The sequence below is a fragment of the Chelonoidis abingdonii genome, chromosome 17 (assembly GCF_003597395.2).
Source record: "Chelonoidis abingdonii isolate Lonesome George chromosome 17, CheloAbing_2.0, whole genome shotgun sequence".
NCBI classification, from domain to species: domain Eukaryota; kingdom Metazoa; phylum Chordata; order Testudines; family Testudinidae; genus Chelonoidis; species Chelonoidis abingdonii.
The window spans coordinates 11,446,194-11,461,665 of NC_133785.1; the positions used below are offsets into that span (position 1 = coordinate 11,446,194).

General features: G+C 53.3%; 1 protein-coding gene across 3 annotated transcripts in view; it reads left to right on the plus strand.

Annotated features, from left to right (window-relative positions):
* PACS1 (phosphofurin acidic cluster sorting protein 1) overlaps positions 1–15,472 on the plus strand; it is a 548,517-nt gene that overhangs the window by 12,373 nt on the left and 520,672 nt on the right. For 2 of the 3 annotated variants that reach the window (XR_012657175.1, XM_032804403.2), the window contains exons 3-10: positions 2,259–2,384; positions 2,684–2,828; positions 7,775–7,866; positions 8,532–8,612; positions 9,787–9,846; positions 10,823–10,983; positions 14,253–14,346; positions 15,286–15,366. Coding sequence is in view for 1 of the 3 variants with exons in the window: in XM_032804403.2 (XP_032660294.2) it covers positions 2,259–2,384; positions 2,684–2,828; positions 7,775–7,866; positions 8,532–8,612; positions 9,787–9,846; positions 10,823–10,983; positions 14,253–14,346; positions 15,286–15,366 (840 nt within the window). In the remaining 2 variants the exon portion in view is untranslated. The remainder of the gene's footprint in view (positions 1–2,258; positions 2,385–2,683; positions 2,829–7,774; positions 7,867–8,531; positions 8,613–9,786; positions 9,847–10,822; positions 10,984–14,252; positions 14,347–15,285; positions 15,367–15,472) is intronic. The other variant, XR_012657176.1, reaches the window with a different exon arrangement.

Genomic DNA, 15,472 nt, shown 5'->3' on the forward strand with positions numbered 1-15,472 from the left:
GGCTGCACCGCCACCCCCCTTGGCTCCTCCAGCCACACTGTGGCCATGCTGCACCCCGCCTCGTTCCTCTTCCCTCGCCGCCCCCCCTTGGCTCCTCCGGCCATGTCCACCCCTTGGCTCCTTTGGGCGCCCTGCGGCCATGCTGTGCCTCCCCGCTGCTCCTCCGACCATACAGCTGCCTTGCTCCTCCAGCCGCACCGCAGCAGTGCTGCCCCCCCCATTGCTTTTTTTTTTTTTTTGCTTGAGGCAGCAGCAAAAAAGTTAGAGCCAACCTCGTGCTCCCCACTCTGCCTCCACCTCCCTGGGCCTCAGCGCGTCAGCCGTTGCTTCTTCATGCTCCGGGGCGGAGGAGGAGGTGGAACGGAGGTGAGCCCTTGCACCCCTCCCCTTTGTGCGCCTGAGGCAAGTGCCTCACTCGCCTCACCCTTATTATGGCATTGAGAATCCACCAGAATCCCTAGAGTATATGAGCCAGGTATATAATCGTAGAGTGAAACTGACTGACCTACTATAACTTCCTAAGCTGAGTGACATGCACAAAGCAGACTAGTTTCCCCCACATCCCCAGTTTTTGGCCCTCTTTGAATACACCCAAGTGTTGCTTATAATACAGCATAAAAGGATTTCCAAATGATTTTAATCCTGAGGAAAATGCACCGTGGCCAGTAATAAGAATTGATTAATTAAACTGTTGCAATGACATCCTTTGGCAGTTTCCATCTCTTTTAGCAACTGGAAGTGTCTGCAGGCAGTCCTGGCCTGGGACAGGTCCTTGGAGTAGTTCTGAATGTCCCTTTCTTCCCTGCACTCACCCAAGAGAGTGCATACAGAGAGCCTTGTTATTTCTCATGAGGGACACTGTATCCTCCCTTTGTTTTTCTAAATACAGACTCAAAATGGCAATAAAGCTTTTGCCACACCTCATTTGCCAGTGAATGTAAAGTACTGCCCTGGGCTATGTGTCCTAGAGCTGTGTGTTAGTGCTCAGACACTGAGCATAGCACATTTGTCATCCTGGATTATTTCAAGGTGTTCATGACCTGTCTGATCCCTTCCTTAAAGCCTCTCTGATGTAGCAGCTTTTGGAAGCTGCGGTATGCTCAGAATGGCCAGCCAGAACACTGCCTCTTTCAACAGCTGGCTTCCAGACTCTTCTTGAAATTAACTTGGTTTCTTTCAGGAAGAAGGCATAACCAGTGGGAGGCTTGGGAAGGCAGGGAACTGTCACGCAGGACTCCTGAGTTCTGTTCTTGGGATTTGGGCAGGAGTGTGAGCTAAGGGGCAGAGCAGGAACTGAATTCCAGCAGTCCTGGGTTTTAGTCCCAGGTCTGCTATTCTCTCAGTTTGTCCTTGGCTAAAGGGTAAAATCACTGGCACTTCTAAAAATGAAACTCTAAAAACCCATTTTCAACAGTGGTTTAGGAGCCCAAATCTGACTTCATTCGGTTTAGGCTCCTTAATCACTTTGGTGCTTTTGAAAATGTCATCTTTCAGTGTTGCCATTTTGCCATGTGTAAGATGGGAATAACTTACCTGCCTCCCAAAGAGAGAGGAGTTAAAGTTTGCAAAGCACTTGGATTCCTGGAGGAAGACATGATAGGAGGCAGAACGTTATTCCTCCTGTCTCTGCTTGGTCTCCCTGTGCAGTGCTAGTTATTGTCTGCAGACCTAGCACGGATTGTTTCTGCTCACGTTACTCATGCAGGTAGTGGCGTGAGATTTTCCCATCCTCTTTCTCCTGCCAGTGGAGCTGCAGCCACCCTGCCTGTGGACAGAACAGCTCTCCCTCTGTGCCTGATTGTCCACTGTGCTGCATAAATCCCTGCTCCCCAGGACGGGCAGTTAGGAGCATGAGAATTGTAAATGCATGCACTGTATGGTTTTGTTGAGTCTTGGCTGCTGCTCATGTTGCAAGCTGGATCCCACCAGGGGGCTTATCACCAAACAGGTGTGGACGGGATCTTAGATCCCACTTCCATGGCTTTGTCATACCAGCGCAAGCACCAGCCTATGTGGCCTGGCCACTTGCCTTTACTGATCAGACCAAGCACAGTGCCTAGGGTGGGGGCTGCTATTTGGTGCCTGGGAGAAAGATACGTTAGGCTTTGCTACCCAGTGCTGTCCATGGAGGAGGGACGGGATGAGGGGATCTCTGCTCCCCACACCTTCACACTGAGCCACATGGAACCCCAAACATACCAGGCTCTCGTGTGGCCCCCTGTCATTGCTGCTCTCTTGACTGTCACTTGCCCTTGCAGTATCCCCACTTCCTGAAGCGAGATGCCAACAAACTGCAGATCATGCTGCAGAGAAGGAAGAGATACAAAAACCGGACCATCCTGGGCTACAAGACTCTGGCTGTTGGGCTTATCAACATGGCTGAGGTAAGGAGGAGGAGGGAGGCGCCAGGCACGGTCGTGGGGAAGACGTGATTAAATCTAACCTCTTCCCTCTTCAGCTCTGACTGAGGCAGAGTGCTGTGTGCATAGGCTGAGCTCAGGGGTGGGACCTAGCCAGAGACACCTAGACCAGCGGAACTGTCTCAGTTCTGTGTCAGCTTGGGTCCTCCTTGCGTGGCCCATGCGGGGCCATGGTCTCAGTGGGGGTGACTGGCTTGGTATTCTAAGCAGCCTCCCATGGGGCCTGCTGGGAGTACATGTCGTGTGGTGTCTCCTCTGCCCAGGTCATGCAGCACCCCAGCGAAGGAGCTCTGGTGCTTGGACTCCACAGTAACGTGAAGGACGTATCTGTGCCCGTTGCTGAGATTAAAATCTATTCTCTGTCCAGCCAGCCAATCGACCACGAAGGGCTCAAGTCGAAACTGTCCGGTAAGGAGGGGACTAGTTTGGGATGAGGGGGGCTTGGGCGTGGGGTATCCAGAAGGGGAAGCTCATTGTCTGCTCTGGATCCAGCATGACTAGGCAGGTGCACATCTTGCTAATTCTCAGTTGGCACAGTGAGCTGCAGGTGTTTTCAATCCTCTCCATCGGGCATGTGCCCCCCTCCCTCCCTGCTGGGAGAGAGATGGGTGGCTCCCTGGCAGGGGACGCGGTGGTGCCTCCTTCAGATGAAACAGAACCGGTGTCCTGACTTGGTCATTAAAATTCCTGAGTGAGTCACTTGCTGTTTGCTAGAACTGGGGTGTTGGGGCCAGTGTCCTGGCCAAACTCCACCACGGGGAATTATGTTCCACCTCCCTAAATTCTTTCCCGGCTCTGCCTTTTCCCTAGGACTGAAAATTCTTCCCTTCCCGTCCTGAGCTGTTGTAGAGTGTGGCTACACATTCCTCCCCAGAGGGAGCTGCATTTCCACACTGTGGCAAAAACACTTTACTCCAGAGATTCAGCTTGACTAAAGTCTTAGAAGCAGAACAGATTTTTTTTGGTCCCTGAAACCTACCAGCTGTAAAAGCCACATGCCTGCTGGTTCCCTTCTGCATTGTACAGCTCTGCTTGTCTTTTGTATGCATGGTTGGAGGCAGTGTCTTAGAAAGCACTTGGAGCCTCTTCAGCTGCATTCTATCCCTGCACAGCTACATGTGTTTCTGGTGCTTCTGTGATACAGCTCAGGTGCAAGCAGCAGCCGGCTGGGTGTCAGCCCCTTCTTGGTTACCTGTAGGGCAATTTGGTCTAGGGTTTTAATGTGTTTAATCTGCAGAAGTGAAGGCAAAACCCTGCTCAGGGCCCAGTTCCACCACGTCCATTCGCATCAGATCTTGTTTGGACAGTGGAGGCTAATTCCTTCCAACACGGCTATATTTAGCCCTGTGTCTTGGAATCCTTCCGTTTATGATACTGTCGTGGATGGCTGTCTAGGCAGTAAATCTGGTTGCCAGGGAAACCGATGGAGATGCAGGCTTTGTGTTGGATTTATTTTAATATTTGGGTTTATTACCAGCAACTCCGTGACCCGACAAGGGAAGGCACCTGGGCACTGATAGGGGGGTGGGGGGCTCCTGTTGATCTGCAAATCTGCACCTTTTCCTGTCTGGCATCTTGAGGCAAATAGAAATCAGTCCAGGTCTCTCATAGACAGACCCTAAGTTCCTCTGTGGTGACAAAATCTAGTCCTTGCCACAGAATTGTACTTCTTTATCTAGCTTTCATTAAAAACAAACCTGTGCAGCTCTTATGGTTGCTAAGTAAACCCTCCACATGTGAGGGATGTAGTAGTGTCTGCCTGAGTCTGCAGGCAGCCTGAAACAAGCATTGTCAAATGGAACTTCATTTATCTCAACAGGCTGTTAACTCTGAAGCATACTTATGGCAACGTACATATCAATATGGTTAACTATTTAGCTGCTGAGCATATTAGTGGAGACATCCCCCCAGTGTTTTTATGGTGTGTGCGCCGTGCCCCTTGGCCCTATCTTTGGGAAGGCTGTGTGTGTGTTAATGCTTATAAAGTGTGTTGAGAGCCTCCAATGAAAGGCACTAAAGAGGGGTCCAGGCTTCTTGCTGTAAAGGGAGAGGTGGTTCTACTCTGCTAGACTCCGTGAGGAAACAGGAATGTAAATATTGTGAGCCATGAAATCCCCTGTCTTTCTCAAACTCCAGCACCAGCTGATCTTTGTCCTTGAGTGGGAATTTAAGCAATTATTTTATTTTAATAGTATCCAAGGACGACTCCCCATCCCCAAAAGAATCTAACCAGAGACAAACAACTGTCTGTCAAATGATGGGAAATACCAGATGGTCCCAAAGGGAGTGCTGGGAGCTGTTTGCATCCCAGTAATCCGCCCAGTTCCGAAGTTCATCAGTCAGTCCACGGCCAGCTCATCTCAGATCTTGGTCCAGCTTCATATTGCACATTTCTCCACACCCTGCACAGGGCAACTGTTCTCCAGTCATTGGCTGCAGGCAGGACTGCAATCAGAAGGACTGTGGGCTGCTATGGGCCATGGGGATGCTGTCTTTGGACACGACTGAAGGAGAGGGGCGGAGGAGGATCGACTGGGCATGTGCTAGTTTTTTTGCTCCCTTAAGGTGCTGGAAAGGATTCGTTTGCATTTACCTTGGATGTATCAGGAATGGCTGTTCCCTGAGGTTTGGAGACCCTAGAGAAGCTGCCTAGGAGCTTTCTCATCCCTTAAATGAAGTGGGGAGAGGTTGAATCTTCAACAGACTTTATTTTCTACCAGCTGTTCATCCAGTGGACGGGTGGCCTGGTGGCTCAGCACTTGCCTAGGAGACCTGGGTTTGACTCCCTGGGCCACCTTGAGTTGAGTCCCTTAGGGTAACTGTGCCTAAGTCCCATTGTCATGGTATAATTCCCCACTCTGAACCTTAGCGTCCAAGAGATGGGGTACCAGTATGAATTCCTCTAAGCTTGATTACTAGCTTAGAACCTGTAGCGCTGCCACCAACCAGGAGTTCCAGAGCCTGGTATACTCTGGTCCCCCCAAAACCTTGCCCGGGGACCCCCAAGACCCAGACCCTCTGGATCTTAACACAGGGAAAGTAAACCCTTTCCCCCACCGTTGCCTCTCCCAGGCTCCCCTCCCTGGGTTCCCCTGGGAGATCAACTCCTTGAATCTTTAAACAGAGAGGACAATTCACGTTCCTCCCTCCTTCTCTTTCCCCCTCCCAGACTCTCCCTGAGAGAGAAAGTAATCCTGGCACAGAGAGAAATTAACCTTTCTCTCCCCCTTCCCTCCTTTCTCCCCACCAATTCCCTGGTGAATCCAGACCCAGTCCCCTGGGGTCTCACCAGAATAAAAAAACAATCAGGTTCTTAAACAGAAACTTTTAATTAAAGAGAGAGAAACAGTAAAATTATCTTTTGTAAATTTAAAATGCGAAACAGTACAGGTTTTAAGCTATAGGCACAGCCTAAGTATTCAAATACAAATTAAAATCGTTTCAGCAAAATACAAATTTTGAACTCCTTTCAGCCAAATACACACTTAACTCCTTCCAGCCAAATGCACATTTGCAAAGAAAGAAAACAAATCATTAATCCTAACTCTTCTTTATCTATCTAGTACTTACTATTTGGAATCTATAAGAACCTGTATCAAGGAGATGGCAGAGAAACCTGGTTGCACATCTGGTCCCTCTGAGCCCCCAAGGAAACAACAACCAAAAACTAACAGCACACACAGAAACTTCCCTCCCTCACAATTTGAAAGTATCCTTGTTCCTGATTTGGTCTCCGGTCAGGTGACAGCCAGGCCTACTGAACTTGTTAACCCTTTATAGTCAAAGAGATATAAAGTACTTCTGTGCTATTAACTTTTCTTATCTGTTTATGACACCCATTTTCAAACACGACTTAGGAGCTTGAGTCTCATTGAAAGTCGCTGGAATTTCGGTGCCGAAGTGCCCGAGTTACTGTGGGAGGAAGGCCTTACGCTCTGAATTAAAGGATGGGGATACATGTCTCCAGGAGCTCAAGCCATTTAGCTTAGTAAATGGAAGATTCAGGGGTGACTTGGTCTGTAAGCACCCGTGCAGGGAACAGAAATTGGCTAATGGGCCCTTCAGTCTGGCAGACAAAGGTCTAACAAGAGCCAGTGGCTAGAAGCTGAAACTAGATGAATTCAGATGAGAAATAGGCATAAATTTTTCATAGGGAGGGTAATTAAGCAGTGGAACAACCTGCCGTGGGCTGTGTTGGATTCTCCGTCGCTGGTGATTCTTAAGCCAAGGTTCAGCCAGGCGTTAGCCTAGGCCAGGGGTCAGCAACCTTTCAGAAGTGCTGTGCCGAGTCTTCATTTATTCACTGTAATTTAAGGTTTCGTGTGCCAGTCATACATTTTAACATTTTTAGAAGGTCTCTTTTTAAGTCTACAATATATAACTAAACTATTGTTCTATGTAAAGTAAATAAGGTTTTTTAAATGTTTAAAGCTTCATTTAAAATTAAATTAAAATGCTGAGCCGCCTGGACTGGTGGCCAGGACCCGGGTAGTATGAGTGCCACTGAAAATCAGCTCACGTGCCGCCTTCGGCATGCGTGCCATAGGTTGCCTACCCCTGGCCTAGGCCTCAGGGCTTCCCTGCACTATGCAGAAGCTCAGACTAGATGACCACAATGGTCCCTTCTGCCCTTACAGTCTGTGAATCTAAGCCACTCAAATGTGACCCTTCCCTTGATACCTTGGTTTCCCCATCCCCCCAGTCGGGTCACTAATCCAGCTTTCCTTCAGCCTCATGCCTGTTGAGACTGTATGTCCTTTGGGTCCTAGCCCCCCTGGTGTCTCTGCCACCCTCCAGCACAGCAGGGCATCCAAGCACTACAGCAGCACAACCCAGCTTTCGAAAGAGTCTGCGTCAAAGGCCTTTTCAAGCAGACCTGCCTTGGTGGGTCCCATGGTGCCGGAGCCCTCCTAGTTCTCCAGTCACCCACAGAACCTTCGAGGGTAGACGAGGTCTGAATTTCTAATGGAAAGCCAAGCCACTAAAGCCTCTCTCCTCTATATTGTGCATGACCAAAAAAGGGCGCAAGCTTCTCTTTTGGATCACCCTTAAAACCGAGTCCTGACCACTCTGTGGCTCCTTATGGTACTTTCCACTAGCGAAGGGGTTTGCTTGTCTGATGGTGGAGAGGCCCAGTGCTGGCTGCCTGCTATCCCATCTGTAACATAGGCCAGCCTATACAGAGACTAGGGCCCTGGCTGGACGGCACCGCACTGGAGGATCAGTGTGCACTGCAGAGCACCCTCTGACCTGCCAGACTGTGATGTGTGGTGTCCTGGACCTTATGCTAATCCTGCTGACAGTGCTAAGCTCCCAGGCTGGACTTCCAGCCTAACCCCAGCTGTGTCTTCCAGATCGGTCCCCCGACATCGACAACTACTCGGAAGAGGAGGAGGAGAGCTTCTCCTCAGAGCAGGAGGGCAGCGACGATCCCCTACATGGACAGGTAACCCCAACCCCCTCCCCAGTCTGCTGCCCCCTCAGAGCACTCAGGGCAGAGCTCCATTGCAAGGCATTACCAAGCAATAGGCTGGCTGGGCCTGGCTGCCTCCATTTGCAAACCCCTCTTTCCATGGGTTCAGGCTTTCCTCCAGTTCCGATGTCTCCTCAGCGGGGGGGTTTCCACCCAGTTTCTGCCTTTAACCCTCCCCAGCCCTGCGTACTTCAGTGGCCAAATCAAGGCAGAGAAGAGTTCTGCCAGCGAGCTCGGAAAAGGATGCCAAGTGGCTCCCCCTTCCAGCTTGCACCTTCAGGGGGCAAAGGGAGCCAGAGGTGGTGCTGAGCAAGCCAGATTTGGAGCTGGCTCTGTGAGCATCCCTCTTTGGGAAAGGAGGGGAGAGGCGGACACCCTGCAGAGCAGCTTCCCTTTGGGATCTAGCTATACCCTCCAGGCCACTGATCCCTTGGCTGTTGCCCCAAGTGGTCACCTATGACTGGGCTTCTGCTAGAGGCAGCCTACGTGCAACTATACCTGCCTGCAGCTGCTGCGCCCCAAGGACGAAGGAGATCCTGGTGAAGAGAGCTAGCTGTGGTATTGTGGCCAGGCTCCCATAGCCCCAGGGCCTGGGGGGTATTATTTCTCTGAATGTGCTGTCTCCCCCGTCCCACCAGGACTTGTTTTACGAAGACGAGGATCTCCGGAAGGTGAAGAAAACGAGGAGGAAACTGGCCTCGGCCTCAGCGATCACTCGGGTGAGTGTGTTCTGAGGGGGCTCTGGCTGGCTGGCCACCTTCTGGCTTCAGTCTGGTGTGAGGCCTTGTGCCAAGAGGGTCTCTGAACTGGTCATAAGCAGCTTCCGGGGGGGACTGGGTGGCTCTGGGACTTGGGGTGGGGCAGAAGGAGCCATTTGCCTCTCAAAGTGACCGCTGTCTCCTGGGAACTGGCCTGCAGTAGTGCTGCCTCTCACCGTGCCCTGCTCAGAAGGCAGTTACAAGAGCTCCTTGCATGCCTCACCTTTAACACCTAGCTGCGGTAACAGCCTCTGAGCTGCATGTGGATGCTATACACGCTTTCAGCCTCGCCATCTCGTGCAGTGCGCTTGGCCGATATGCAAGCTAAGGAGGCTTGCTCGGGGCTAGACCTCTGGAGGATGAGCTAGTGGTGCAGCATGGAAACGTGGGTGACTCAAGAGGAAAACTGCTCCCCTCTGGATTGGTGCTAACCCCAGTGCACTAGCATGGTGCTAGGGAGCGCTGTGCTGCACTCTGCATGTTCCCTACTTCCAGCCCTGCATCAGGTTTGAAAACTCTAGTGGACTTTGAGCTGTCACTTAAGGCAGCGTTTCTCAGATGTGGCCCCTGTGGCACCCAGTGAGTTCCCCACCTTCCCAGGGATGGTGGGGCTCAGGCTTTGGGCTTCAGTCTTGGGGTGGTGAGGTGGAAGGCTCTGGCAGCAGGGCTCCAGGCTCTAGCCTGCCGCTGCCTCCCCTGACCCCACATCCAGGGCTTAATTTGTCCCCAGGCTTGCCAGGGCTGAGTAAGTCTGCTGTGAAAAATGATACTTGCATGTTTGTTAATATCACTTTTCACAATGGTCTTACTAGCTAGCAATAAATGACAGTGACTTGGACGTGTATTTGTGCATATTTATTTGTTTTTCCTAAAATTAATGAGGTATTTTAGGAAGAAGCCTGAAAGCGGCCACCAGCAAGAGTTGGTGGCCACACTCTGAGGCCACCAAAAAATTTGTCCCGAGACCCCCTGATTAGGGTAACTAGGATGATCCGTGGGGTGATGCGATAGTCTCCTTCCATTGGCCCCTCAGTCGCACCTACGGCAAAGGCCTGCGCCCCGTCTTTGGGGCCCCCGATTCCTGTTCCCTTTCTTGGTGTCAGTGTAACGAGTCAATGGCACCGTTTCTTCACAGCAGCCAAATATAAAGCAGAAGTTTGTGGCGTTACTGAAGAGGTTCAAGGTGTCGGACGAGGTAGGTGCAGCCCTTCTGTCTTGTTGCAAATGCCTTCGCTGTTGCAGTGGTCTCTTGTTGGTAGCTGGAGTGCTGGATGGGCTGTGATCCAGATCAGGTGAAATGCCATCCCTCATCACCGCTCCTCCTTCCTCCAAATAAAGGGAAGTGTAAGCTCAGAGCTCAAGTCCTTCAATGGATTCGTCTCGTTTTTGTTGTTGGAAGGGAGGGGAGTAGAGTCTAGTGGCTAGAGCTGAGTGGGGCTGGGAGCCAGGCCTTCTGGGTTCTGTCCTAGCTCCTCCACTGAGTCATTCATGGCAAATCACATCACCTCTGTGCCAGGTTCTCAATCCCTTGCTCTGATCACCAGACCACTTCCCTCCAGGTGCTGGGAACAGAGCCCACCTCTCCCTCCCCAACTCCCTTTCCGACAGTCTGACCTCTGTTACCAGTTACCCCTGGCTCCAGCCGCTGGACCCCATTTGTCTCAGAGCTGCGGATAGAACCCAAGAGTCCTGAATTCCAGCCTCCCTATTCTGACCACTAGACCCCACTCCCCTCCACCCTTCTAACAACCAAAGGATCAGGGGGTGAATGAGACTAAGTAGGGAACCCTCCTGCTTCGTGGGCTAGCGCAGACATGAGCTGGGTGTTAGACAGGCCTGTGAGAGAGAGTGTAATCTGTCATCTGCCTCTGAGGTTTCTTGCAGCTTTCCCTGAACTGCCAGTGATAGCCACTCGCTGACATGGGATCTGGGACTGGCCGGGCCATTGCTCTGTGGGTGACTCTCCATGTTCTCTGGGAGATGTCAGACCGACAGCTGATTGGTGAGGTGTTAGACCCTTGACATGCCATTGGCTGGAGAGGGAGAGCCAAGAGCAGGAGGAGGTCCTTGAGGCTTCTTCCAGCACTCGCTCCCGTGGGCTTCCACAAGATACGCAGTCTCTGCTCCGGGTTGCCTGGCCCCCCGTGTAGTCTGGAGTCTCCTGCCCACAGGTTGGCTTTGGCCTGGAGCATGTCTCCAGGGAGCAGATCCGAGAGGTGGAGGAGGACCTGGACGAGCTGTACGACAGCCTGGAGATGTACAACCCCAGCGACAGCGGCCCAGAGATGGAGGAGACGGAGAGCATCCTCAGCACGCCCAAGCCCAAGCTCAAGTGAGTGCTGGAGGTGGGGCAGCACGGTGAGCGACAGCTGCAACAGGGAGCACGTCTGGGCTGATGGGAGCCACGGGACATGGCAGCTGCTCTCAGCTCTGCCACTGCCTCGCTGGGTGAACTTGGGCAAGTCGCTTCCCTTCTCGGTGCCTCAGTTTCCCCTCCCACCTTCTCTCTGTCTCATCTGTTTAGAATGACAGCTCCTCAGGGCCATGGCTATTCTCTTGCCACATGTTTTGGGCCACATCTGGCACAGCAGGGTCCTGATTTTGGCTTGGGCTTCCAAGCACTTTTGTAATGCTACTAATAGTGTGGGCTGTGGGACTAAGAGTCAGGGCTCTGGGAGTCTCTTCCCGCAGGACATTGACACAGCAAGTATCTACAGTGCTCTGTGACTGCCTGTGAAACACTGTTGTTATTTACACTGTAGTAGCTCCCTGAGGGCCCAGGTTCATTGTGCTGGGTGCTGTATGAACCTGTAACACAGATGTGCTCCCAGCCCTACAGAGCTCACAATCCAGCCATGAGACTAGACAACAAGGGGAAGGGAGCACAAGGTGACCCTGAGATGGCTGAAAATGACTGTAATTCACGTGAGAGACAGTGTAAGTCTCCACAGTGCTTTAGGAAACAGCTGCGCTGAAGTGCAGCTAATTCTGGGGTGGAGCGCAGCAGCTGCTGCGTCAGTGATGTAAGGGTGCATGTTGGCTATGATCATTAGAGGGCCCAGCATCTCGACTGCACATTCAGAGCCCCCCCATCCAACAAGCCTCATGGAAACTATCCAAATGGGCTGAGACCTGGGATCTCCATTAGTGCTTCCAGCCAGTCTGGAACCAGAGCGCTGACACTCTAGGTCTCTTTCCCTGCAGCTGAGACTGGTGTCACACGCCGTCCCCTGGGAACTGAGGATTAATTAGGATTTGTGCAGCCCTTGGAGATGCCTGAATGAGAGGAGTGATCTGTTCAGCTAGGTTGTTTCTCACCCTGCTTTGCTCAGGCATGCCAGCCACTGCTGCTGCAGATCCTTCTCCTATGGGTGTCCCCCACCTCAACACCCCAGTCAGAGCCCCCTACCACATCTGCCCTCGCAAGCCCCTGGACACTCTGAGAGGCAGCCTGAGCAGAGCATCTAACTTGTGCAGGATTCCTACTGTCTGCCTAGAGTGATGACTTCAGTCATGGTGCTCCACAGACGCCTCCCAGACCTGAGAACAGAGCCCAGGAGTCCTGGCTCCCAGCACCTCTGCTCTGACCACTAGACTCATCTCCCCTCCCAGAGCTGGGGATAGAACCCAGGAATCCTCATTGCCAGCTCCATTCTGATCTAACCCACTAGACCCCAATCATTTCCCGTAGTTGGGAAGAGAACCCAGGAGTCCTGACTCCCAGCCCTGTGCCTTACCCACATGGCGGTCTGTGGGGAATGCAGTTCCATCGCAAGGGGCATGGGGGCCCTTCTCCAGCATTGCCAAAGGGGCTAGGAGTCACTGTTGCTGACAGGTTAGTCAGCGGCTTTGGAAAACTGGCACCTTAGATCACAGGCAGTGTTCTATGCGAGTTACAGCCAAGGCCAACCTCGCAGTTGCTTAATCAGGCACGATAGCAGTCTGAGCCCGCTCCTCCCTCTCCCCCCGCACATTCCCCTTCCCAAAGCAAGTGTGGGCTGTCAAGCTAGCCCTACCAATAACACCCTCCCCTTCCTGGACCTGAGCTGTGCTCTCTTCTCCCCCCTGCAAAGCACAGCCAGTGATCTCTCCCCTCCCCGACTCTGGTGCTTGCTGTCCCCGCACTGCCCAGCTCTCAGCATGGCTGCAGCTGCTCATGTTCCTCGCTCCCCCCAACCCTACTGCTCTGATCCAGCCTGGGCACAGCAGCACTGCTCTCTAAAAGCCAGCCTGGTTCTGATTGGCCCGAACTGCATCCCTGACACCATGCGGCTCCCTAGGGCTGCCGCGAGCCAGAGCTTGACATGGACTTGCTGGGCTCAAGGCCTGCTGTGGTAGGGTTCAAACACCGGAGTAAGAGCACTGAGCGGTAGCTGACTGTGCAGAAGCTTTCAGCCACACAGGGGTTATAACAGAGGATGAGGTGCTGGGACTCCTGTTTCTGTCCTGCCCGAGTCTTGCCACCCAAGGGCCATGGCAGCTGCACCTGTCCCCTCTCTGTAGCTCAGCTCCCCCGGCTCCTGGGGAAGGCGTGCGAGACGGATGGCTGTGTACGTTTCTCCTGGGGACCAGTGTGACTGAAGCTGTGAATGGAAGCCAGGTCACCAGGCCGCCTGGATGTAAGAGAAGGCTGTGACCGGTTCCCAGAGGCTTATCTATACCCAGACGTTGCACTGGGTTTTGGGAAATCGCGGCAGCTTTTGCGTGTGGACTTGTATCAGTTTCACACTGGTGCGATGGCGTTAGTGCTCCCGGTTAGTGAACTGACACGAGTCGAACAGAGAGAAGCCAGGCTTAGCCCAAATCAGCCTTGCAGGCTTCTGTGCTGACTGGATTTCTGCAGGGTGAAATCAGCTGTTGTTACAGTGCTGCAGCTGTGTGGGTGACCCGGGACTCAGGCTTACCTGGCATAGGCCCCTCTGGTACCAGAGCGAGGCTGATTGGCGCCCACGCTCGCATGGTGTCAGGGAGATCAGTGCAAATCCCCACACGGACACTCTCTGATCTCAGTTTGAATTAACCCTGTTCCTAGTTGACTTGAGCTGCAGCAGCCATAGGGCCTTTGGCACCAGACTAGCTAGAGCGGTTTCAGTTCAGTTGGTAAGTGATGCCATCTCAGCTTTCTCATGCAGACGAGGCCTGCTGTGTGTCTGCCCAGCCCCCAAACTTCCCTGCTTGGAGCTAGGAGGGGGCTGGCAGCACTACAGCATTTCCAGGGGTGGGAGAGGCCCCCGGAGGGAGTCTTTTGTGGGAAAGATGATCCTGTCGCTCCAACCCAGGCTGGGGCATTTGATGCTCCATAGCTAAGACAGTGCCAGAAAATCCAGAAGGGATGGGAAGCCCTGCGCTGGCGCCCATTGCTGTGCTATCCTGTGCCAGGCTGGAGAGCCCGTTTCAGAGCACTGCAAACCGTGGGAGGAAACGGAGCTTCAAATATCAGCCAAAGTTTCTACCGTGCAGGCCAGCCCGGAGGCACTGAAATATGCCCGGGATTCTCACAGGCCATCCCTGAGGCTTGAATCCCTCTGACCCTCTCCTCACCCCAGGCCAGGATCTGCAGCAGCACTTTGTTCCCTGACCCGCTGCATCTCTCCCTGCCAGGCCGTTCTTCGAGGGAATGTCTCAGTCCAGCTCCCAGACAGAAATTGGAAGCCTTAACAGCAAGGGGAGCCTGGGCAAAGATGCCACCAGCCCGGTGAGTAATCACAGAGGAAGGGAGTGGGTCCCAAGTTCCAGCGGGGGGTGCCAGACGTAGGCCCATGTGGGTCTGGCTGCATGGTGATTCACAGCTGGTACGTGACCTCGACTTCCAATGCATGTGAATGCGGTTGCAGGATCAGTGCTCTCTGCTGGAGCCAGGTGGCTGCAGGAGTGCTGGGCGCAGACAGGTGGGAGCAGTGCTGAACTTGGCCTGGGGCCTGGCTCAGTGGCCGAGGCAGAGCAGCGCGGCCTGTCAGTGCAAGGGGCAGCTGCCTGTGGCTTGTAGTCGCTCAAATCTTAGCCAACACTTATCCCGGCCCGTTGGAGTTGCCCCCAACCCTCCCTCAGTCCAGGCAGTTCTGGCACACAGAAGGGCGTTGGGGTTTCCCCTCTGGCACCACGGTGCTCCCAGCTCCTAGGCAGAGTTTGCTTCCCTAGAGGCCGGCACATACAAACGGGTTTTCTAACACTAGTGTTTGTAGAAGGCCAAGCTGCTACTTATCAGCATTGATTATCTGTATTCGCCAACACTCAGTACCCCCACTCTGGGCCCAGCACCCCAGTGCGCTAGGTGCTGTATGAACACTGAGCGCTGCCAGTCCAGCATCAGCCAGGAGCTGGTCGGTGGACACAGGCAGACAGGCAGTGAAGCCCAAGGAGGCTGAGGCGTTCCTGCTCAGCACAGTGGCAGTTCTGCGAGGGGATGCCCGAAGTGGGCCTGGCCTTTCATATCCTGCCCAAAGAGCTTCGCTGTCTCGACGGAGCACTCAGCCAAGGAGGGCAGGGCTCCAGGGGATGAGCTGGGAAGCACTGTCAGGATCCCGGCTGGGCCAGTGGCTCTGAGCAGCAGCCCCTGGGGTGGCTGAGGGGGAGCGAGCGCAGCTGCCCCAGACCTGTAACCCTCCCATCCTTCTGCCCTTGGCTGGTTTTTCAGATGGACCCAGCCGTCGGGGACAAGCTGAAACCTTCACAGAGTAAAAACCTGGACGACAGCCTCAGCGAAATAGACACCCTGGTAACATGCCCCAGCCGCGCTGGCCCACTCTCCCCTCAGTGCTCTGTCTGGCTTAGGGGCTGGAGCCAGGGGGACATGGCACATACAAGCCTCTCCCTTTTGGGGG